Source organism: Heloderma suspectum, chromosome 11 (assembly GCF_057233095.1).
Source record: "Heloderma suspectum isolate Gila_16-S chromosome 11, 16-S_ref, whole genome shotgun sequence".
Taxonomy (NCBI): domain Eukaryota; kingdom Metazoa; phylum Chordata; class Lepidosauria; order Squamata; family Helodermatidae; genus Heloderma; species Heloderma suspectum.
In genome coordinates, this window is record NC_139468.1 from 16,639,676 (window position 1) to 16,663,711 (window position 24,036).

The following is a 24,036-nucleotide window of genomic DNA, read 5'->3' on the forward strand; positions in this document are numbered from 1 at the left end:
TTCCTCAGTTGAAATTTGACTCCTGTTTTGCTGCTTCTGGTTCCAAACCAGACTGGTTTTCCCCTCACCATTATTTGAGCTTAAAGCTCTTCCTCCCAATAACTAAGCCTTCAGAGAGGCGTTTCAACCTTTTAGCATGGGGGTGACAGGGGGAACAGAGCAAAAGCTGGGAAGCCAATGAGCGATAGGTGGTTGGAGGAAAGGGGTGGGCCAGAAGAACGGGTGTGGCTAACTGGGGAACCTGGGATGGTTGGAGATAGAACCCAAGTGGGCTGGATTTGCCTCACAGGCCTGAGTTTCAACACTCCTGCTTTAAAGTGGCTGAATAGGGCCTCTGACTCGGCCCTTCCTAGTTCAAACCAGCTCGGTGGACCACCGAGTTTGCACAGCTGAGCACTAAGCAGGAGTCAAACCCGTGTGCAACTCCTCCATGCGTGGCTGTTGGGTTCACCGTAGCTTTTGTGACATATCTCGGTTTGCTGAGCACGTTGTCCTCTCTCCTGCTCTAGGTCCTTCATCGAGATCTCCAACAACTGTCTCTCGCGAGACCAGACTGAGAAGGTCATCGAGTCCATGTTCAAGGAGTCAGGGTTCCAAGACAAGGAAGAGCTCACCTGGGACGACTTTCACTACATGCTGCGGGACCACGACAATGAACTCCGCTGCACTCAGCTCTGCGTCAAAGGTCAGCAGAACCAAAACAGAGCCCGGGCAAAACTTTGGAGGCATGTGTGTGTGTGTGTGTGGGCGAGGGAATAGCCGTGCCGGCTAGGAATGATGGGCATTGCAGTCCAACACATCTGGAGGGCAAAAGGTTGGGGAAGGCTGGGGTACAGGAACTTGCCTAAGAGGTACACGCCCCTCGCTCCCTGTGCCGACCCCCACCCCCAGTATCCTTCAGTGTGCCTGAGCCAGATCTGCTCTCCAAGTCCCCAATTCCTCCCCATGTTGAGCAGGGAGTTCTAAAGGTGGCATTTCAGAGAAGCTCTCAGAGGGGAGGGGTGTATTCCAGTGGTGGGCGGGGCCAAAGGCAGAGGGGAGCAGCCAAAAATACCAGCATGTTTTATCTTAAAGCTCTTTCTGCCAGCCACTAAGCCTTAGGAGAGGCATATCAGCCTCTTAGAATGGGGAAAAAACTGCACCAAAGCCAAGAAACCACCAAACAATTAGTGGTTGGGGGAAGGGGGTGTGGCCAGGAGAAGGGGTGTGGCCTTCTGGGGAATGCCAGGAGGGACAGATTTGGCCCCTGGTCCGAAGGTTTTGCACTCCTGCTCCATACAGCCAGGATGTTTGCTTTATCAGGGTTGCTTATCACGCCAAGGGGTCTGCTTGTATTCAGGTGAACGTGAGTAGAAGCCCCACTCAGAACTCCCTGATCAAGATGGGGTGAACAGGAGCATTGGAGGCAGGGCTGGCGTGCATGACCCTGCCGCTTTTACAGGCCTTCCTGTATCCTACTTGGGCTTCTGTCCACCTTTTCTACCTTTACCATGACCACCGATGGAAACAGGATGCTGGGGTGATATACCTTTGCTCTGAGAAGCCAGTCCAGGAAGTCATTCAGCTCCTTTCCTTCCCCACTCCCAAGCTCTTACAAAAATCTTTGATGGTAATAACAGGCTTAACTTTTCTTTTCTGTCTCCCAAAGGAGTTTCTGATAAATTCAGACAAAATGAGATGAATCGAGTCTCTTTCATAAACAAGGACAGAGAAAACAAGTAAGCAGCTTGCTCAGGCATTGATCCTCTGATGCTCCCTTGGCAGGGGCCCTGTCTAGTGGTTGGGTTAATCTCAAACGCTATCCAAGACCTGCTTCCCCCAAGCCGTGCCATTTATCTGTGCAGGCTTTCTCATTTTGGTTACAGTTCCTTACAATTAAGTTAAACTCCAGTTTTACCCACCGATATTTGAAAGAAATATCCATGCAATGCTCTTCAGTACGCTTTAGTGATGTTCAGTTAACAACAAAGGTATTTTGAATTAAGACACTGAGGGCCAAGCTAGATGTGAGTTTACGTACATGATTTAAAAAACGCACTTACATTGTCACGTCTCCTTGCTTACAAAAAGCAGCCACCTGAGGACACCCAGTCTGAATTAGGACCAAGAGAGGTTGGGTTAATTCTTTCCCACTTGGCACCATTTTCCACTGAAAATCCCCAACACCACAAGCGTTTGTTTGCCCCAATTTTTAAAATGCTTGCTAAATGAGGCAGCAGTGGTTCTGAGGAGATATGGGTGGTTGCTAAATGCACCTCTTTCTGCATATTTACTGTAATGCAAAGGACTAGGGGAAAGAGACCAATTAAGGGTCCATAAACTGGACTAAACGTTCTCTATACATTTCCTGGAGAGGAGGTGATGGTCATCCTTACACCTTCAGACCTATTACTTCCGGAGTATGCTTCTAATACTGCCCCTCTGACTGAACAGTATGCCCCAATATTACTCCATGTATTACAATCCTTCCACATAAGAAGGATGTGACTGTCTGTTTGCTACTGGGCCAGGTTTAAGGTTTTGGTACTAGTATATAAAGCCCCAGACAACTTGGGACCAGCATACCCAAGAGAGCGCCTTCTCACTTATCAACCGGCCCAGTCATGGAGGTCAACAGAGGGCATGCTCCTGGTGAGTCTGCATAGACCTATGGCCCAATTGGAGTCCACCCGGAGAAGAGCCTTCAGTGTGGTGGCCCCTTTTCTGTGGAACTCCCTGCCTCTGGAGGTCAGGCAGGCGCCAGCACTGTGCTGTTTCCAGGGCCTCCTGAAAACATCTTTATTTCAGGAAGCCTTCCTTGACTGACCAGCCATGGTTGTATCGGAATTCTGTTTCTTTTTTAAAATAATAATTTTTAGAATGGAGTTTTATTCTTTTCTCTTATATTGTATCTTTTATTGTTCATTGCTCCAGAATCTGTCTAGATGTGGAGTGGTATACAAATGTTGTAAATAAAAAAAGAAAAAGAAACCTTCATCCAAAGTGAGGAACCCTGGGATTGCTATTGAGCCTCGCATGTGAAAAAAAGAGCAACTGTGGGCTCTCCACTTTCTGTAGTATAGCTACAGTATTTGGGGAAAACAAAATGAAGGAGTTCATTCTTCTAGTTGATGTGTAGGGAGCACAGACCAGCTGGGCGCCTCCCCTGAAAATGTGGATTTTTTAGAAACTGCTTGGATAGGGAGGGCTTGGCCTTTTTCACCTATAACGGGCTCAACTAAAGGCCCAGGTTGAATGCATTGATTCCCAGTTGTGTCACAGATAAGCTTCTTCTCTGGAAAGTAATTCTCTGCTTCCTTGCAGCTTGCTCCTTAACCGGGAAGTGCCCCTGATTCTGGGTGGGGCTGTACCATCTGGGGAAAGCCCGGGGCCAGCTCTGCGGAAGAGGCCAGGCAAAAAGTAAGTGCTTAAAGTGTATTACCATCCATGTCAATATCATGCTCACATCACTGCTACACCGAAAGCCTCTGTAACGTAATGGTCAGGCTTTTGTTGGATGAAGGGCAGGGAGAGCCAGGTGCCACAATGTGCTTGAGCTCCGTGGAAGAATGGTTGGATACAAATATGATAAATAAATACACATTTTAAAGGTGGTGAGTGTCTTTCCATTCTCCGAGGCTTGACTAGGAATGTGCATTCAAGCACCAAACGTTAGGTGACTGTGGCATGTGTCCATTTTACATGCTACTCTGAATTCTCGAAAGATGCAATGAGGACTGCAATCCTATACACACCTTCCTGGGAGTAAACTCCATGGAACTCAGTGGGGCTTACTTCCAAATCGACCTGCCTAGGATGGCACTGTAGGATTCTCACGAGCATCATGCACTTCCATCTGTTTGCGCATGGAAGAAGGAAATGAAATAAAATGTATGTGCAGATAATTTGTGAATGGCTTCCTGTCTTCCAAAGACACTTAGTTCTGTTACAGTGTAGAAAGAAAAGAAGCCACAGCATTCTCTTGAAGTACAGAAAGCAATCAAGCACCCGGGGTGATTTGCATCTGTCTGATTTAACTTTGAAACATCCAACCTTTGCGTGCATTGAGAGTTACACTATTTCCGTTACTGAAAGTGCTTTCAAATTTGCTATCTCTGCCCATGATCTAATACCCTGATGGGAGCTGTTATCAGTTTGTGCTCGACTCAGATTTTAGGCAAACAAATAATTTGCATTATGTACACTGTTCATTTTTATTCCTGGGAGTGACTTGTTTGCCTTGTGGTCAACTTCGAGACCACAGAATGGGGGCAGGCGCAGGAGGATGTCCAAACCTGTCATTGCCTCCATGGTAACAAAGCTTACGAGGGCCATGCTGCAAACATCAAAGGAAGCCCAGTACTAGCCCTGTTCAGGCGTTTGTTTCTTCAGAATATTAGCACTGTGTAGAGAGGAGGTGGGGCCAAATGATGCCCATCCTGCTCCCTTTGCCTCTGTCCCCTGATTTTCCAGGGTTCTAAATTGTGTGGGAACCCTACATAAGTGGATCCAATTGCCCACTGCAGATAGTCATAGGTATAGGTGTGTGGCACATGGGGTTAAACACAGCATAGTTTGGGTGTCATGTGCTTAATGTTTCTACGTTTAAATAGCAAGCGCCTGGAGCGTTTGCACTGATATCTTAAACCAGTGCCTTCTAAACAGGTCCCCTGCAGGAGAGAATCCAAAAGCCTGAGCACCAACACTGGAAAAACCCTGCCTATATGATGCACAATTAGCTTTCCTAATTGTTTGTCCTTTCATAAGCTGCTCAGGACAAAATCTTCCTGTCTGACAGTCAGTGGAGGATGGTGGCTCCGATGTCAGTGGGGCAGTGAATCCACTCTGGGTTTCAATCAGAACCAGTCAGAACTCTAAAGGTGCTATCCAAGAGCTATCCAACGAGCACCTTTAGAGTTCTGACTGGTTCTGACTGAAACCCAGAGCAGATTACCCCCCCTGACATTGGAGCCACCAGCCTCCACTGCTAACAGTACCTTGTGAAGATGAGTGCCCCAAAATGCACTGTAGTAAAACAATTCACTTTTGTTGAAGTATCTCATCAGTGGTCAATGTAAATCACAGGTAGGCAACCTGTCAGATGTTTTTGACTACAACTTCCATAAGCTCCTGCCAGCAGGGCCAATGGTCAGTAATTATGGGTGTTGTAGTCCAAAACATCTGGAGGGCACCAGGTTGCCTACCTCTGATGTAGATCTTTTCTGTTATGCATGAAGAGCTCCCTGTAGATCTTTTTTCACCTCTTGATGACTTACTTCTCAGATAAAGTCCAAGATATTTTAAGAGCAACTTCCTTCCATATCAACCTATCAGCTTGCTTAGGCCTTCACTTGAGGACCTACTTTGTGTCCTCCCACTGCCGCCTGCCATCTCTGGTGTGACGGGACGCCAAGTGAAATAGGGCCTTTTCAGTGTTGGCACCTAGGAATTATCTCCAATGTGAAGGGACCTATTTGGCTCTCTCACTGTGGCTTTAGACACTCAGTGAAGAAACTGCTTTTTCAGAAGGAACTGGTGAAATGGAAACGCTCTTGATTTTACTGTTGTTGTTCTCTTGTCTGTCTATAACTGATAACTATAATAGCTGTACATACATTCGTATATTTGCACTCTTGTTAATTCCCACCTGGACCACCATTCCTACATTACAGACTATCCTTTCCTCAACCACATCTGTACACGGAGGCACGGAGGGAGAAGTACCAAAGGAGCAAAGTTCATCAGAAGATCCAGGAATTCAAGCGTTTCATTGAGAATTTTCGTCGCCACATCATCTGCGTGGTGATATTCTCGGCTATCACGGCTGGCGTCTTTGTGGAGAGGGCATACTGTGAGTTACCAGCCTACTTAAGTCCACCGAGACGGCTGCTGGGCTCAAGACCTAGCGTGGCCAGCCGGGGCCAGAACTCCACATCCTCATACAATGAGGAAGGAGGAATGCCTGTCTCCGGCGAAGGTAGCAGGTGGCAGCCACGGCTAAGAATGCCATGTACGTATCTGCTTGCAGCACAAACTAACGCCTGACTAAACACAAGACCCACCTGCTGCAAGTAGAGCTTATTAATTGTTAACTAGGGAAGTTTGTTGCTAAACTTCCTGGTCCTGCTTTTTTTAGTGGCTGCTTTAGTGGCTCAGACCTATAGGGACTGGGTCAAAGCTTTTAGCTCCAATGCTGTTGCTGAAAAACAGGGGAAGGGAAACCCATGGCACTCTAGATTAGCCTTCTCCCACCTGGTGCCCTTCAGATGGTGGGGACTACAACTCCCTGCATTCCATCCTGACCATTGGCCATACTGGCTGGGGAGATGACAGAAGCTGAAGTCCAAACCATCTGGAGGGCATCAGGTTGGGGAAGCTGCTCTTCCTCAACCTGTTTTCAGACTCCCAATTTCCAACATCCCCAGCCCTCAGGGCTGATGATCAGGGAGTGATGATGGGAACTGTGGTCCAGTTGGTGTAAAAGGAAGGAGCTCAATAGCCCCATTGTCATCCAAATCCCACCCGATTGGGCACACAGTAGAGACCGGGAAGAAAACTCTCTCAAAATCTGTACCTGAATCTCTATTTTATTATCTAGTCTCCTGGGCCATTTAGAATTGGTCTGCATGTCAATGTTGTTTGCGAGGGAGTCGCAACAGGCTTGTCAGGCCCACAAGCATGTTTGTGATCTGAGCATGTCAAAGAAGGGAGATGGAACTGTGTACGGTGCCCTGTCCTTCCGGCCTCTACGACCAACAATAGACCTCTGCTCTATCCCTAGATTACGGATTTGCGTCGCCACCCACAGGAATTGCAGATACTACCTTTGTCGGGATCCTCATCTCTCGTGGGGCGGGAGCTAGTATCTCCTTCATGTATTCATTTATCCTGCTCACCATGTGTCGAAACCTGATCACTTTTCTGCGGGAAACGTTTTTCAACCGCTACATCCCGTTTGATTCTGCCGTGGACTTCCACCGCTGGATTGCAACAGGAGCCTTGATCTTTTCAGGTAGAGATTTGGCTCTGGGCATGCAAGAAATTGGGATCCCTAACAAAACATTTATTGGTTCTACATATGCATGGAAGGCAATGAGGCCTCACTATAGTTGTGTTCCACCAAGATGGAATTCCAAAAGCAAACTAACTTGGGAGAGAGAAAGCAGGCAACAAGTGACTCTTGTATATTGTGCCTTTCCATCAGGGCTGGGCAAAAGGTAGATCTATTATTGTTGTTGTTGTTATTATTATTATTATTATTATTATTATTATTATTAACATTTCTATGCCACCCAATAGCCAAAGATCTCTTGGCTGTTTACAAAGATTAAAAACATGAATACAATATACAGACATTAAAAACCATTTACATAAAAAACACATGAACAGATAATATACACAAAAGAAACGTATATCTAAAACAACTTCAAACAAACAATCTCAAAAGCAACAACCATAACCATGAGACATTCCAGGATCGATTAAAACTTATCATATGCTGCCAAATGCCTGGGAGAACAGAAAGGTCTTAACCTGGTGCCGATAAGATAACAATATTGGCGCCAGGTGAGCCTCGTCGGGAAGATCATTCCATAACTTGGGGGCCACCACCGAAAAGGCCCTCTCCCTAGTCGCTGTCCTCTGAGCTTCCCTCAGTGTAGGCAGCCGGAGGAGGGCCTAAGATGTTGAGCATAGTATATGGGTAGGTTCGTGTTGGGAGAGGCGCTCCGTCAGGTATTGTGGTCCCAAGCCGTGTAAGGCTTCATAGGTTAAAACCAGCACCTTGAATCAGGCTTGGAAACATACTGGTAGATCTCCGAGTGATTTGGAGTAGATCAGGAAGAATTTCTGATTCCCAATTATTTAACCATAGCAACAACAAAGTCACTCCCAACACTCCATCCCCTTCCCTAAACTGTTCTGCTGAAATGAAGAAAGCTTGGGATAACCAGGAATAGATTTGCATGTGTGTGTGGGGGGGGGGGGTGGACTGGCTGAGCTCAGTTCATTTCTGGCATTCAGAACCAATTCCTGGGCCCAGAACCCTTTAATTCTAAGTGTATGTCTTTTTGCACCAGGCTTCCAGTTGGTGGATCTCAGGGTTCAAGTAAAAACCAAAGTGGATTCTACAAACCTGAGGTCTGCCAACCACTGCCGTACATGATGGTCCTATACAAAAGAATGGGCTATATCAGCCTTCCTCAACCTCCATATGTGTTGGACTACACCTCCCAACGTCCTCATTGTCGATATCTTCATCTCCGATGGAGTGGGAGCTAGCATCTGCTGGGAGTTGTAGTCCAACTGATCTGGAGGGCACCAGGTTGAGGAAGGCTGGGCCATATCTACTCTGTGAATTTGAACTATTTCAGAATTGGTTAGCTGTCATGGCTTCCTTTTGAAGGAACCTGGTCATTATATTTTTGTTGAGAGTACTGATGATTATTCGTCATTATTTATTTCAGCTATTTTTATCCCCCCCCCCCTTTGGTGCAAGCTGTCCCAGGGTGACTAACAAATCCAAAGATTCTCTTCCCCCATTTATCCTCACAACAACCCTGTGAGGTAGGTTAGGCTGAGAGTTTGAGACGGGGGGGGGACTGGCCCAAGCTCACTCAGTAAGCTTCATGGGTGAGTGGAGATTTGAACCTCGATCTTCCCAGTCCTAGTCTAACATTCTAACCACTACCCCATACTGGCTCTTTTTGTTAGATATCCTAACTCAGGGGTAGGCAACCTGATGCCCTCCATATGTTTTGGACTACAGCTCCCATAAGCCCCAGCCAGCATGACTACTGGTCAGGGGTTCTGGGAGTTGTAGTCCAAAACATCTGGAGGACACCAGTTTGTTTAGCCCATCCTAGCTCCTTTTCATCACTACATTTCCCATGTTTCCTTAACTGTGAATCATGATAGTTAACAGAGGGTTGGAACTGCTTTTAAATTTGTTGGTGTAGATGCATTCCTCTCACTGTCTTTGCATCCTGCAGTTCTGCATACTTTGGGCCACATCGTGAATGTCTACATCTTCTCAGTCACCCCACTCAGCATCCTGTCCTGTCTCTTCTCCCACATGTTTATGAATGATGGGTGAGTAGTGAGTATTTTCTCCCCATGAGAAATAAGAGCACAAGAATGCAGTGGAAAGAGTTGTGAGATCCATAAAACCATGGGAGATCCTGATCATGCCTTTCCCAATTCTAGTTTACTCTATAAACACGTTCAATCCACTGAAAAAACTGGATTAATCTAGTCTTATCCTTTGCTGATGCAGGACACCTGCCAAGGTTGGGAAGTCTGTGGAAACCATAAATTATGGAAATGTGGCAAGTGTGCCCCAGTTCACTTGTTGCTTTAATGTTTCTAGTTACAAATCTGTTTCTCCTCCCCACCCCTGCCCCCTGCCCCCAAAATCCCATGTCTTTGCCATCCAAAGGAATAAGATGTGTGTGAAGAGTGAAGAAGTCTCTTGCCACTAAAAGCCTCATCCAAATACCTCCAGGTTTTTCAGCCTAGCAAGCGCTGCCTTTAGGATTCACCCCACACCACCCCTAAAAATACACTAAGGACTAGTAACTTAGTCTTTAAAAAGAAACCAACAACAACAGCAACAACAACAACAACAAAACTTCCAGTTCTTAGTCTTCACATTGTAGTAGATTTGATGCTGGAAATAATCCAACATTTTCAACATGTACATAATGATACAGTTAATGAGCCACTTCAGTCAAAGGCAAGTGGTCAATAGCACCTTTTCTCCAATGAGAAGTTGTTCGTAGCTCCGTTCTCTGTTGCTTGTGCCTATCAGGGCTTTACATCATGCCACCGTTTGTTTGTCTTGTTTCCAGGTCACAGTTTCCTCCCAAATATTATTGGTGGTTTTTTGAGACAGTCCCAGGTAAGGGTAGATGCAGGTGAGGGTTCTGGGGGAGCAGCAAGACCACACGAGTGGTCCAGAACTTCAGCATACGTTCCACTTTACTCTCTCTGTCTCTCATAGGCATGACCGGAGTGCTGCTGTTAGTCATCCTGGCCATCATGTATGTCTTTGCAACTCACTATTTCCGGCGAATTAGCTTCCAGGGGTTCTGGATCACTCATCATCTCTACGTGGTTCTCTATATCTTGGCAAGTAACTTCTGAGCCCTGCCTCTTCCCTGATATAATAGTAACGATTTGAACAATGCACACGATGCGTGAGAGTTTCTGCAACAGACGTTTGCAGATTCTGCAGTCTGCAAGAGGAGTGGGGCCAAAGACAAAAGGGTGCGGCCAAAATGCCGAAAATACCAGCATGCTTAGCTCCTGCTGGTAATTAAGCCTCAGGAGAGGCACTTCAGTCTTTTAGCATGCGATGCTTTGGCTGTCCTTCTGCCCACTTCAGCATAGTCGCAGAAGGAGATGTTTTCTTTTCTGCTCAGTATAATATGACTGAAGTCTTGCCTAACGTATCCCCCAGGTTATCATCCATGGCAGCTTTGCTCTGATCCAGCAGCCCCGCTTCCACATTTATTTCATTGTCCCAGCCCTCATCTATGGAGCAGACAAACTCATCAGCCTGAGCAGGAAGAAGGTGGAAATCAGTGTGATCAAGGCAGAACTCCTCCCATCAGGTACAATATTGGTGTCTGTGGACCGTTTCTCCATTAGAATGGTGGAAAGAACCCCCTGCCCTGGACCTGTCATCAACCGCATCTAAGAATACCCCTCCTCTTTTCCTCCCTCCCTCCCTCCTTCTTGAAAAAGCTAGCCATGGCTACTAGTCTTGATGGCTATATGCTCCCTCCAGTACCAGAGGCAGTGAGCGTATGTACACCAGTTGCTGGGGAACATGGGTGGGAGGGTGCTGTTGCACTCATGCCCTGCTTGTGGGTTCCTGGTCAACAGCTGGTTGGCTACTGAATTCTCGATTAGATGTACCCTTGGTCTGATCCAGCATGGCTCTTCATATGTTCTTATGTTCCTTCCTTCCTTTTTTCCTCCCTCCTTCCCTTCCTTTCTGGCCTTCCTTCTCTCCTCCTTCCCTTTCTCTCTCTCCTTTCCTTTCCTCCCTCCCTCCCTTCTTTCCTCCTTTCTGACCTTCCTCCTTTCCTCCAACCCTTTCTCTCTCTTTCCCTCCCTCCCTCCCTCCTTCCCTCCCTCCTTCCCTCTCTCCCTTCTTACCTTCCTTTCTGGACTTCCTTCTTTCTGCCTTCCCTTTCTCTTTCCTTTCCTTTCTTCCCTCCCTCCCTTTTTTCCTCCCTTCTTTCCTCCTTTCTGACCTTCCTCCTTTCTGACCTTCCTCCTTTCCTCCAAAGCTTTCTCTCTGTTTCCCTCCCTCCCTCTGTCCTTCCCTTCCTCCCTTTCTCTTTTCCTACCCCCTTCTCTCCTCCCTCCCTCGTTTCTGTCCTTCCTCTCTTCCTCTCTCCGTTCCTCTCTTCCTTCCTTCCTTCCTTCCTTCCTTCCTTCCTTCCTTCTTCTTTGATGGATGGCCGCCATGCCTGCAGTACAGGGGTAGTTGCTTGCCACAGTGTGGCTGGCTTATGTCTTAATGGCAGCCACTCAACCTTCCCTTTTCCCCTGGCTCAGGTGTCACTCACCTCGCGTTCCAACGGCCCCAGGACTTTGACTACAGGTCTGGGCAATGGGTGCGGATTGCCTGCCTGTCTCTGGGAACCACTGAGTACCACCCCTTCACCCTGACCTCTGCCCCCCATGAGGACATGCTGAGCCTGCACATCCGAGCCGCTGGACCCTGGACGACCCGGCTGCGAGAGCTCTACTCTCCTGAAAGCATCGCAGAAATTGGCAAATATCCCAAGGTAAAGGCTGTTTTTGTTCAGTTTCTCTTACCATAAATATTTTGGCTGATGAAAAGTGGTGCAAAACTGCATTCAACAGATGACTGAAAGTGCTTGGAAGAATGCCCTCACTTTCTGGATCCAAACGCTGCATTGCTTCCCCCACTGCTAGTTCCAAGCATAAAGCTCCCCTCCCATATATACACAAACCTCTTTGTTGAAGGGATGGGCGCCTCAGGCCTGGGGGCCCGGTTTGACCCTCTGTGGGCAATCCAGAAGGCCATGCCCCCATTCCTTGGCCACACCCCTTTCCCCCCAATTGCTGATCTTTCCGTGGCTGCCTGGCTTTTCTGCAGTCTTCTCCCCCACTCTAAATGGATGAAATGCCTCTCCTAAGAATGACTGGCAGTAAGAGCTTTAAGCTACACTATGCTGGTATCCTTTAGTCTTTTTGGCCCCACCCTCTTTGCCTTCAGCCCCGCCCACCACCACAGTGTGGCCACCGAGAGGTTCCCTGAAATGGAATTTAGCCCATGGGCTGAAAGAAGTTCCCCACTCCTGCCGTAGGCAGAAGTCAGCTCTTCCTGACCAGGCTCCATCCTACCCCGCCCTCTGAGCAAGGGAGGTTTTCTCTTCATCTCCGTCTCTTTGCAGCTGTACCTGGATGGACCTTTTGGGGAGGGGCACCAGGAGTGGAATAAGTTTGAAGTGTCGGTGCTGGTGGGAGGAGGCATCGGGGTGACGCCCTTTGCAGCCATCCTCAAAGATCTCGTGTTCAAGTCGTCGGTCGGCTCCCAGATTCAGTGCAAGAAGGTGAGGTTGGAAGGATGGAGATACAGAGGAGCTTTCTGCATTCCAGCCAGTATTAATGAGCACTAACCTCTTGTGGTGAAGTTCCCTTCTCAAAACATGAAATGTATCTCCTGAAGCAGTTAGTGGGGGAGACGTGAACTCGGCTCTGAGTCCATTCACTCCCACTTTTGCGCCATAAGAGAGAGACCCAGAAAACAGAGCGCTGGTGCCTCGGGATTCAGCCAGTTTGTATTTTAATGTGAACCCAGCTAAATCGCACTTCCCGAACGAATAGCTGGCTGAGGAATGCTGAGAATTGTAGGACTTTTTCCTGTCTCAACATGCATAGGATTGCACCCTTAGTCAATTAATCAAATTAAAATGAATCTGCGTGCATTTTGTATATGGCTGAAACGATAGTATTGAAGGGAAACAAAGCACACTTTCATTGCTTTTAGATGAGGTGCATATAAGTCACAGAAGGCACTCTGTCTCAGAAAAAGTGTTCCCCCTTGCTTGAGATTGAAAGGGGAATCCCACTTCTATGATGGTGCCTGCCATCTGTATATATTTTTAAAATTATTTGTGTAAATGCCTCGCCTAATTAGTCAGAGGGGGTGGGGCTTTTTAGACGATTAAAAAAAGTTTTTAATCAGTTAATCTGACCAATTGATCAATAATAGATTGCAGCCTTAGGGTTGGATCCAGATTTATAGTGATAAAACGGTTGGGATAGGCAAACTGATGAAGATTAAAAAATATACAGGAATGTCTGATAATATTATTTTATCCATTCAGGCTAAAAATATACATTAAAAGACAATAGAGGAAAATACAATACTGCTGTGCTGTAATATCCAGCCAGGAGTAACCAGTACTAAGCAAAACCAAATGCGTTCTGACTTAAAGTCTTCATCAGTGGATGATCAGTGGACCAGTACATAAAAATGGTCTAGTATGTAAAAAGTTATATAAGAAGATAGAAAGGCTATACACACACATTATACAATCCAAGTTCCTTAAAACTTTAAACAATATTGCTTTTTCCTCTGTTGTCTTTTAATGTATGTTTTTAGCTTGCATAGATAAAATAATATTATCAGATATTTCTGTATATTTTTTGTCTTCACTGGTTTGCCTATCCCAATTGCTTTATCACTATTTAGTTCGGGGTTGGGATACAGTTCTGTTTTGTTTGGATCCAGGTTTAGTCATACTTAGAGTAGACCCACTGAAATCAATGGTACTTATGTTACTAACCTCACCCGTTTTCGCCTTGTTCTCAGATCTATTTCATATGGGTGACCCGCACCCAGCGGCAGTTTGAGTGGATGGCAGACATAATCCGCGAAGTGGAGGAGAATGACCAGCGTGACCTAGTCTCCGTGCACATATATATCACGCAGCTGGCAGAAAAGTTTGACCTGCGCACCACCATGCTGGTGAGTCCCCCATTAAGGATTACATGAATTTTCATTTTGATTCATTTTTTACCAGAATTTGCCCCGTTTGCAGCCCCGAACACGAATGGGAGCTCATTTTGGGGGACAAAGTTCACACAATCCCGAGCTTGGGGATGCTGATTCAACAAATGTGTATTTTACCCCTCCCCTAAAAAAACGCACTTCAAGGGGATTTGGGGGAAATGTGCATTTTCACGCTTAATTCAATGTGGGTAAGAATACATTTTGATGCATACTTTTAAAAAATGTGCACCGAAATGCATATTTCAAATAAAAATCTTTGAAATTTCCCTGTTCAAACAACAAATTTGTAAAAGCTCGCAATCAGGAATGGAAATGACCAAACTTTGAGGTAGAACTTGGAGAAATTGACTCATGCTTTGCTGATTCTCCCATCCCTAGTCCCCACATGCATAAATTTTAGTGCCTGTTTGCTGCCCTGGAGCTGGACAAAGGCTGCTTCTCTCACTCCCTGTTGCAAAGGACACATCAGAGTAGGCTGTTGCCATGGAGGAGAGAATGCTGGCACAGGCCCCTCCGTCTATGTTCAGCTCTTGTTTAAGACTTTAGAAGTATGTTTCTAGTCCTTCTTGCTTACAGAGATATTGAAAGTCAAGAACATAAGAAGAGTCATGCTGGATCAGACCAAGGGTCCATCTAGTCCAGCATTCTGTTCGCACAGTGGCCAACCAGCTGTCGACCAGGAACAGGGCATGAGGGCATGCAGGGCATAAGTGCAACAGCATCCTCCCTCCCATGTTCCCCAGCAACTGCCTCTGGTACTGGAGGTAGCACATAGTCATCAAGACTAGTAGTCACTGATAGCCTTCTCCTCCAGGAATTTGTCCAACCCCCTCTTAAAGCCATCCAAATTGCTGGCCATCACTATGTCTTGTAGCAGTGAATTCCATAGTTTAACCACGCACTGTGTGAAGGAGTCCTTCCTTTTATCTGTCCTGGTTCTCCCACCAATCAGCTTCATGGGATGACCCAATTGGGTTCTAGTATTTTTGAGAGAGGGAGAAAAATGGGAGTTCTTCAGCCAGTTCTTCTGTCCAATGAAAGCAAAGGCCCTGGGAATGATTGACAAGCACTTTAGCTGGTGTAATGTAATGCCTCAGAAACTGGGCTACAATTCAGGACGTCCCCAGTTCAAATTTTGCCCCTGCCTGCTATGAACTCACGAGGTGACTGCTAGGGAAGTCAGAGAAATCTGTGGGGTGGAGTTTGCTGAGTTTTCCTAGATCCCCCCCCCCAACTTCATTCCGGTTCCTGCTGAGGCTCCCAACTCGGTCTGCAGTGAGTGGGGCCAGCTGGTGGATTTTCCAAGCATTTTGCACTATTTTTGCAGGTTCTGCAATTTCCACAAATTTCTGACTAATTTGCACAAATTACAGCCCCAATGCGGCCATAACTTTCACAAAGTGCTCAGAGACTTGCGCAAACCACTCAGAGCCTTGTGCAAATTGCAAAACCCACAAAAAATGTGTAAAAAAAAGTTCCTGGAGCTCAAGGAAAAGCCCGCAGCTCTGCTCACAAATGCAAATCGAGTCATACAGACCACAAAAAAAACCAGATTTCCCAGGGACGGACATCACTAGCAGCTGCCACCTTCTCTCTTTCTAGTACATCTGCGAACGGCACTTCCAGAAGGTCCTCAACCAGAGCTTGTTCACAGGCCTGCGCTCCATCACCCATTTTGGACGGCCACCATTCATCCCCTTCTTCTGCTCCTTGCAAGAGGTCCATCCTGAGGTTAGTGCTGGGGGTGGGCAGATGGATCCTGGGAGCAGCCAATGCATAGAGGGTGGTATGTTTGTGGATTAGAAGCAAACGGAGATTTACATGGGACAGAGGGAGTCTCATGCAGGCCAGGTGTGCTTGCTAAGAGGATACAAGAAGCTGCCTTATCCCAGCTCTAAACTACTTGTCCACCTGGTCTGTAATGGTCTACTCTGAGCAGCAGCCGCTCTCCAGGGACCCAGGCAGAGGGCTTTCCCATCACCTGCTTCCTGAGATCCTATTGAACTGGAGATGCCATGGATTGAATGGCAGTCTGCCACTAAGCTATGGTCCCTTCCCTAAAGGACGAGGAGGGTTACCAGAGCCAGTTTTCTAAAGGCCAGTTTGCACTGCTGTCTGTGAAGCTACATTGCTTAGCATCCCACTAAGGGCCAACCTGGGCATTCTAAAGTGGAGGTAGGCAACCTGGTGCCCTCATAAGAACATAGGAACATAAGAAAAGCTATGCTGGATCAGACCAAGGGTCCATCTAGTCCAGCATTCTGTACACACAGCGGCCGACCAGTTGCCCACGAGAAACCTATGAGCAGGACATGAGTGCAGCAGTACCCTACCACCCATGTTCCCTAGCAACTGGTGTACACAGGCATACCGCCTCTAATATTGGAGGGAGCATAGAGCCATCAGGACTAGTAGCCACTGATAGCCTTCTCCTCCAGGAATTTGTCCAACCCCCTTTCGAAGCCAAACAAATTGGTGGCCATCGCTACTTCCTGTGATAATGAATTCCATAGTTTAACTCTGCACTGTGTGAAGACGTCCTTCCTTTGATCTGTCCTGAATCTCCCACCAATCAGCTTCATGGGATGACCCCACTGAGTTCTAGTATTTTGAGAGAGGGAGAAAAATGCCTCCCTATCCACATTCTCCACACCATGCATGATTTTGCAGACCTCTCTCATGTCTCCCCTGACCCTCCTTTTTTTCCCAAGCTAAACAATCCCAGCTCATAGGGGAGGTGCTCCAGCCCCTTGATCATTTTAGTTGCCCTTTTCTGCACTTTTTCTAGCTCTACAATTTTTTTTTAGGTGTGGTGACCAGATGTTTTGCACTATAACTTCCATAAGCCTCAGCCAGCAAGGTCAGGGATTATGGGAGCTGTAGTCCAAAACTTCTGGAAGACAACAGGTTGGGGAAGGAGAGAAACCAGAACTGATAGATCCACTAATCTATAGCAATCTGTATTTAAAACGTTAAAAACATTTCCTACAGCCCTTGTCTACATATGCTGCACAATGTGACTGCAGAAACCTGAAGTGGTAGAACGACCTGTACCATTTAAGGCTGTAACTGGAGAAACTGCATTTTTAAATGCTCTTCTGCAAAAACAAAAAACCCTCCCTGCAAGGAGAAATCTAGTGCAGCAGGGAATTGACCTTCCTCCCTGAGATCCTAGCTTTTAACTAGCAGGGAGGTTTTGTAGGAGAGGGGCTGTAGCCCAGTGGTATAGTGCATGCCAGGTTCAATCCCTGGCATCTCCAGTTGAAACTTAAATGATCAGATAGCAGGTGACATGAAAGATCTTTCCTGGAGACTCTAGAAAGCCACTGCGAGTCAGAGCAGACAATACTAGGCTCAATGGACAGATAGACTGACCTCGTATTAGGTAGCTTCCTATGTTGTTGTTCAACATGGGAAGGGGTCCAAAAACAGCACCCCCAGTCTCAGCTAGAAGTAGTAGAGTTCACACTACTACCTCATTCTGCTGCATGTTCAGACCATTTTAAGCATAACGCAGAACTTAGAGCTCGACCTGGAGTTGGGTGAGACAGCTTTATTTTATTTTATTTTTTTGTATCTCCCTTATTTTGATCATTCTTCTGGGTTTTTTGGTTTCAGGTGCGGAAGATTGGCGTGTTCAGCTGTGGCCCTCCAGGAATGACTAAGAATGTGGAGAAAGCATGTCAGAAGATCAACAAGCGTGATCAGACCCATTTTATACATCACTATGAGAACTTTTAGCTCTTTTGTAGTCTCTGCCGCATTTCCATGGGGTGGGGCCAGAGGTGACAGTTCACTGTACTCTTCATCTCCCCAGCCAGCCCCTTGACTGGTGAGAGTTGTTGGATGATAGGTCATATTCTTACTTTTAGCACCCTGAAGACAGCTGTGCCTTTTGTCCGTGCCAAGAATCTTAATGCCACGGAAGCCTGAGAAGTTTCTGATGCTTGGCCATGCTCATACAGACAGGAAGTACTCCAGCACTTGGATCACTGTTGGACTCAAATCTATAAATCCTAAAAGAATAGTCTGGTTAGCATGCAGCCAAAAAAAGAAAAGAAAAAGTGATGTGACATTCTAGGCCAGCCTTCCCCTCCAGGGGCCCTCCGGATGTTTTGGACTTCAACTCCCATCAGCCTCAGCCAGCATGACCAATAGGAAAACTGGGAGTTGTCGTCTAAAACATCTGGAGGGCTCCAGGTTAGGAAAAGCTGTCCTAAACACTAATGGAGCATCTACATTGGAAGAGTAAACCAGTTTGAAATCAGTTTAAGTATCTAGGCTTCCTCCAAAGAACCCTGGATATTATGGATTTTGGGAAGGGTGCTTGCAATGTCTCATTGAGCAATCGTTAGCCCTGTCCTACAACTACAGTTTCTATTTGGGGAGCTAGGATCATTACATCGTGTTAAAGTTGCAGTGTGAACACGACCTAACTGATGTTTTCATAGCTTGAGCTTTAATATGCAACACTTTGCTAGGTTCACCTTATTTATGGCTTCAGTCTTATAGACATAGCTTTGGAGACAGAGTGGAGAATATCTGTTAGCCATTGTAGCTCAATGACTATTGGCCACGATGACTGTGATTAGTATCCACAATAGCTAAACTGAAACTAGAGATGAACAAATCTGTTTCGCTTCCTATAACGTTTCCATTTTTTCAAGTGCAGGTTTGTTCTATCCTATTTCTTCATCAATTTGAGAAGTTTGTTTAAAAGATTTATATGCATTTTGTATGCTTTCCCCCCTAATAAATGCATTGTTGCAAACAATTTCCCCTAATGCATAACTTGCTATATGCTATTTTCCCCAATGTATGCCTTTTGTATGCGATTTCTGATTGGAGAACTGCATTGCAAAATTCAGAAAAGTGTGAAATTAAGTGTGCTGGGGACAAGCAGCAAGGAAAGCCCCATACTTTCACACTCTACCTGTAAGCTGCCAAAGGCATCTGTCTGGCTGTTTTTGAAAACACGGTGATGGACCAGATACACCTTGGTCTGATAAAACAACTCTGGTCTTCTTAAAAATCAACTTTGCCCCCAAAATCTGCTGAATGCATCATTACTGCCATCTTCATCATCAGCTGTTATAGAGCCTATGAACTTCCGTGCATTGTATTCCATGTCTATTCACAGCGGATCATTCATATCTGCACTGAATAAGAAAATGTTGCTACACAAATGAGACGTGCTTTGAAGATGATGAATTGATGTCCTGTGTGCTATGCAATAGCCACTGATGAAGGCGGGCGTTGAAACACATTCAGTGGTTTTTACTGGACCAAACTGACTTCTAGTCTAGATTTGGGAGACCCCCAAACCTCTCTGTGAAGAATACCCACTTCCGCGCTTTGCCGAGCCCTCCAGGTGGAGCACGGCCCCAAGGACGGAGGTGGTGGTCTCTGGCGCTTGCCCCGGAACGGCACCCCAGGGCTGCCTGGGAGGGTGCTGTGCCACCATGCCCTGCCTCGCCGCCCCTGTAGTCGTGGAAGGTAAAGCAACATTAGCCCAGTCGTTCATTCAGGGACATGGGGAGGGCGGACGGGGGCGGTCGAACGTAGGGCATCTTTTGTTATGACTTTGGAGAAGGTGGGGATCGGTGGACAGTATATGGGTGGCAACAGGAGAGCTGTGGCCTGCACAGGGCAGTCCAAATTGCCAAACATGTTTGGGGGCTGTCCCCTTGGGGTGCCACACCAGTTTGCTTGCAGAGAGGGCTTTCTGGCATCAATTGCTATTCCCAGCACCCAAACTGCAAGGAACAACCCTGGGCTGGTGTTCGTTCAGACGCAATATCTAGCAGCAAATTCAATGCCCAGAAAGAGAGTCACATGTATTCTTGCCACTCTTATCCACGCACTTCCTCATGCTGGAGCCCCCAGTGGAGCCCGCCACCGGGGCACCTCGGGCACCATTCCCCACACTGCCTCCTCCACCGGATCCAGGGGGCACCGCTCCGCCCACGCCAGAGGAACTACCCACTTGCTGGCCACCCCTCGCTCTTTGCAGGGCTGTAAGGAAGAGGTTTGCAGTAAACATTTCACTTGTTCCCCAGGATGGCAGATGCTTCCGCTTACCCCACATGCTGTCCAGGTCTCCTTTCCACCCACGAAGTTACACGCCGCCACCCCACCCGTGCTGCGAGCTCAGTCGCGAGACAACCTGGGCCTCACTCCCTGCCTTAGCCGAGTTTTCTCTTGAGGATGGGCCTCACTTTAGGGGGGGCAAAGTACCCCCGGGGCATGTTTGGATTGCAGGGAGAGGTCAAGTGCTCCGCCTCAGTCCAAAAGAACCCCTGATAGGCCCACTCGGGCGCTTCTCACCCGTCACAATTCAAAATGGCGGGTTCTGCTCAGTTCAGGCCTGGGTGTCCCGGAGCAAAGAACACACGCCACAACTCTACCTCAGTGCCACAGTCACAGTTGAGGTTGAGGGGGGGATGAGAATGAAGAGGACCAAGCCTCAGTGCCAGGACCCCCGTGGAAAGGCCAGACTGCAGACCATGGGCAAAGAGATCCAACCAGCAGTCTGTCTTGAAAGACACGGGACCCAGGTTTCATCCCAGCCAACCCTCCCCTGCAGCGGGGTATCACCTCCCCTTTTCCTTGGAGGTGCAGGTGTTTCAAGCGTCCACACTTCCAGCCCTGTCATTATTTGAACCTGGCCCACCCCCAAATTTTCAACCAGTGCAATCACCACAGGCTGACCTGCACTGCGCCGCTCAGTCCAGCTCAGCTGGCCTGCGCGGAGCCACAGGTTGTGCAGCTGCTGGTAGTGGGGCGGTTCTGCTCCTTGGGGTGGGGGCCCCCGAGTGCCACTCGAGCACCTAAAAAACCTGGTCTTCGAGGCCTTGAACTTTGTTCTCGCCTGCAGGGGGGAGCGAGGGAACCCCGCCTGCGAGAGTCCCCTCGCCACTGCCCTGTAGACGGCCTCATTGCTTCTCGTGGAGCTGTGCATAATGCACGCCGCACGGCCGCCCTGCAGGAGCAGCTGCATGCAGCATGAGCTCCACCTCGCTGTCCTGCCAGTAGGTGAGCCTGCGCGACGCCATTTTCCTAGGCACCATAATGACACCGGAGGACCTCTCCAGACACCATAGAGTACTTCGCTGACCCTGTTTCAGCGCAGCGCCACTTGTCGACGAACCTTCAAATGCTTCTTCGAATCTTCGAAGATCCTTAAAGGGAATGCTGGGAGGGTTTGCCCCGCGGCCCCCACGCAAAGGAGGATGGAAGACAGCCTTCGTGGGCTTTACAGATTTTTATTCAGACTAAGAACAACAAAACCCAGCCTCGAGCAATGGAGAGCAAGCGGGAAAGACAGTACAGATGGGATCAACACCTCCGCCCACCCACGAACATGCACCCCGAGGCTCACGAGACACTTGCACACATCACAATTGTCCCCTGTTCTCCCACATGTACTCGCAAAGCACCCGCCGAACTTCCTCCCCCTGTTCCTTGTGCAGATTGTCGTCACTGACGTAGGGAAGCCCCAATGTGTCCAACACAATACGGTTACATTCCCCCGACGCATCTGTCAAAGCCTCCCCATTCGTCTTGCAGATGTTATGTAGGATGACACATGCAGAAATCACCAAGGGAACGTTTTCCTCAGCCACCTCCAGTCTGTCAGTGAGACATCTCCACCTGTTCTTCAGCCTCCCAAAAGCGCGCTCCGCCACATTTTGGGCTCTGCTGAGGTGGTGGTTGAAGTGAGCCTCCTGTGGAGAGAGGTTTCCTCCAAAGGGCTTCATCAGCCAACGTCACATGGGGTAAACGCCATTGGCAAGTATCAGCGGGGGAATTAGCACGCCGCCAACTCTCCATATTGGGTTCCCAGAGACAAATGCTCCAGCATCCATGGCCTCGCAGAGCATGGAGTTCCGCAACATGTGGCATCATGATTTCTCCCGCTCCATCCAATCTCGACATTGATGAAATGTCCGGCATAGTCCATTGTGCCCTGCAGAAGCATGGAGTAGTACTGCTTCCTATTAATAAATTCACCGCCCTGTCTGATCGGGGAGACTATGGACAAATGCGTCCCATCGCAAGCCGCGAACATTCCCGGGAAACCTAATCGGGAGAAGCTGAGCAGTGCCTGGAAAGAGAGGGGGGAGCCCAGTTAGTAAGAAGCAGCTAAAGGATGTCAGTCTGTCACCAAGTGAATGATCCACCCTGCTCATTGCCCCATCTCTGTGCACACTTGCCCGTACAAGCCCTGTCAACCACAAAGCACCCCGCGGCACCTTCCATGCTTGCCTCCCATGCCCAGGGACATGAAAACACACACACATACACACCAACGGGTACACTCATAACCATTCATGTATTATCATTTACAAAATTCACCACAGAGCATATTGTGCCTGAAGCAGGGCCGGAAAGCCGACTTCAGCTCAGCCTCAATTGATGGAACATCACTTCTTTGAAGATTCGATTCTTTGAAGATTCCTCCTTGCCCCCCAAAAGCCGCACTTCCCCATCCCACCCCCTCGACCCACTCTGGGTGACTCACCGCATCCACATCACCCAGAGACACCGTTCTCCAAAGTAGAACATGTTCCAGAGCAAGGCAGACCTCCACAAAAATTTCTGCGATTGTGGATTTCCCAACACCAAACTGCTCCATCGCAGACTTGTACAAGGATGGATTGGCGAGCTTCCAAATTGCGATGGCCACCCTCTTCTCCACCGGGATCGCTGCGCGCATTTGGGTTGAACGTCTCCTCAATAATGGGGACACCTCAGCCACGACTTGAAAAAAGCTTCAATGAGACATCCTGAAGTGCTCGATCCATCTGTCATTGTTCCAGACCTTCAGAACAAGCCTCTCCCACCAGTCCTTGCTGCCTAGCCATACCCAGTACCTCCAGAAAACCCTCAGGATGGGGAGGAAACACACATTCTGCACGAGGGTGACCATGTTTCGTTGCATCCATGAAGCAAGTTTCAGACGGCACTGACGGTACCACCACAGTATCTGGACCCGGGACCTCCTGTGCTGGGATGCCAGACAGTCATGAGCGATCAGTGCCTTAAGAGCGCACATCAGGGCATTAGCGGAGACAAAAAGCAGCCAGTAATATGTGGGCATTTCTCGAGGCATGTCTTCTGGAAGAATTGTGATCCAAAGTAGGATACAATATGTCCGGAAAGGGTGCGAAACAATCAATGGGGAGAAACGATGCAGGCGCAGTGGGGTTTAGCCATGAGCTAGGGCAGAAAGACACAGAGGGAGGGGGAAGAGAGGGATGTTGGGGGGGTATTGGCTGAGGCGGGAGGAGTTGCCGCTCCTCCAATGAGAACCGCCTTGCTAGACAGCGGGGAACAGCACGGTGGCAGAGTGTGAACCAGCCTAGGGCATTCGAGGAAGCACTGGAAGGGGGGAAGAAGGGCAAGTGTGGATAATCACATTTTAATGTGGGTGCGTTTAAGCCGGCAGGAGCCTGGCTTCGTTGCAATGGTGGGCGCAATGTAGATCAGCCCTCGGTGGTTGAGTGTGGGTTGTTTTGAACCATGGGTTAGCATGTTGTCTGAATGCAGCACGTTTTCCACAGGGTGGGTTATGATGTTGTCCGAATGCAGCCAGGGTGGCATGTTAACCATGCAGTGTGGCTTGTTAATCACCCTGAACAACCCAACAAGAAACCATGGGTTCTCAAGGTGGCTTGTTAGTAGGGTTGTTGGAGAAATCTGCCATGGACTCCAGTGAGGCCGGATTCTTTGGAATCTGGCCCCCCAGAGTCTGTGGCGGAACGGACTACCTCCCCACAGCCACCCCCAGAAATCCCCCCAGGACGGACCCTACCTGGTGGCAGATGCTCCAGGTCGGGTTGTCCTCCTTCCGCAGCTGGCCTGCGGAACGAAATGGTGGCCACCATAGCGGCCGCCATTTGCGTCCCTGCCCATGGCCATGATTGGCTAGGTAAATATTCGCGGAACGGGCGCCAGTTGCATCCCTGCTCTTTGCCGTGATAGGCTATGTAAAT

At 48.2% G+C, this 24,036-nt stretch overlaps 1 protein-coding gene and 1 pseudogene across 3 annotated transcripts in view; one reads left to right on the plus strand and one right to left on the minus strand.

The window, feature by feature from the left end:
* Positions 1–18,834, plus strand: part of DUOX2 (dual oxidase 2) — a 75,534-nt gene extending 56,700 nt beyond the window's left edge. For 2 of the 3 annotated variants that reach the window (XM_084816962.1, XM_084816964.1), the window contains exons 21-34: positions 510–685; positions 1,649–1,718; positions 3,304–3,399; positions 5,652–5,830; positions 6,761–6,991; positions 8,970–9,069; positions 9,828–9,877; positions 9,980–10,107; positions 10,439–10,592; positions 11,548–11,780; positions 12,414–12,572; positions 13,838–13,993; positions 15,641–15,769; positions 17,657–18,827. In XM_084816962.1, coding sequence (XP_084673088.1) covers positions 510–685; positions 1,649–1,718; positions 3,304–3,399; positions 5,652–5,830; positions 6,761–6,991; positions 8,970–9,069; positions 9,828–9,877; positions 9,980–10,107; positions 10,439–10,592; positions 11,548–11,780; positions 12,414–12,572; positions 13,838–13,993; positions 15,641–15,769; positions 17,657–17,779 — 1,984 coding nt within the window. In that variant the 3' untranslated portion in view covers positions 17,780–18,827. Of the gene's footprint in view, positions 1–509; positions 686–1,648; positions 1,719–3,303; positions 3,400–5,651; positions 5,831–6,760; positions 6,992–8,969; positions 9,070–9,827; positions 9,878–9,979; positions 10,108–10,438; positions 10,593–11,547; positions 11,781–12,413; positions 12,573–13,837; positions 13,994–15,640; positions 15,770–17,656 lie in introns of all 3 variants that reach the window. The other variant, XM_084816963.1, reaches the window with a different exon arrangement.
* Positions 18,835–21,435: 2,601 nt separating this feature from the next.
* On the minus strand, positions 21,436–22,757 carry LOC146337055 (uncharacterized; annotated as a pseudogene).
* Positions 22,758–24,036: the final 1,279 nt, after the last annotated feature.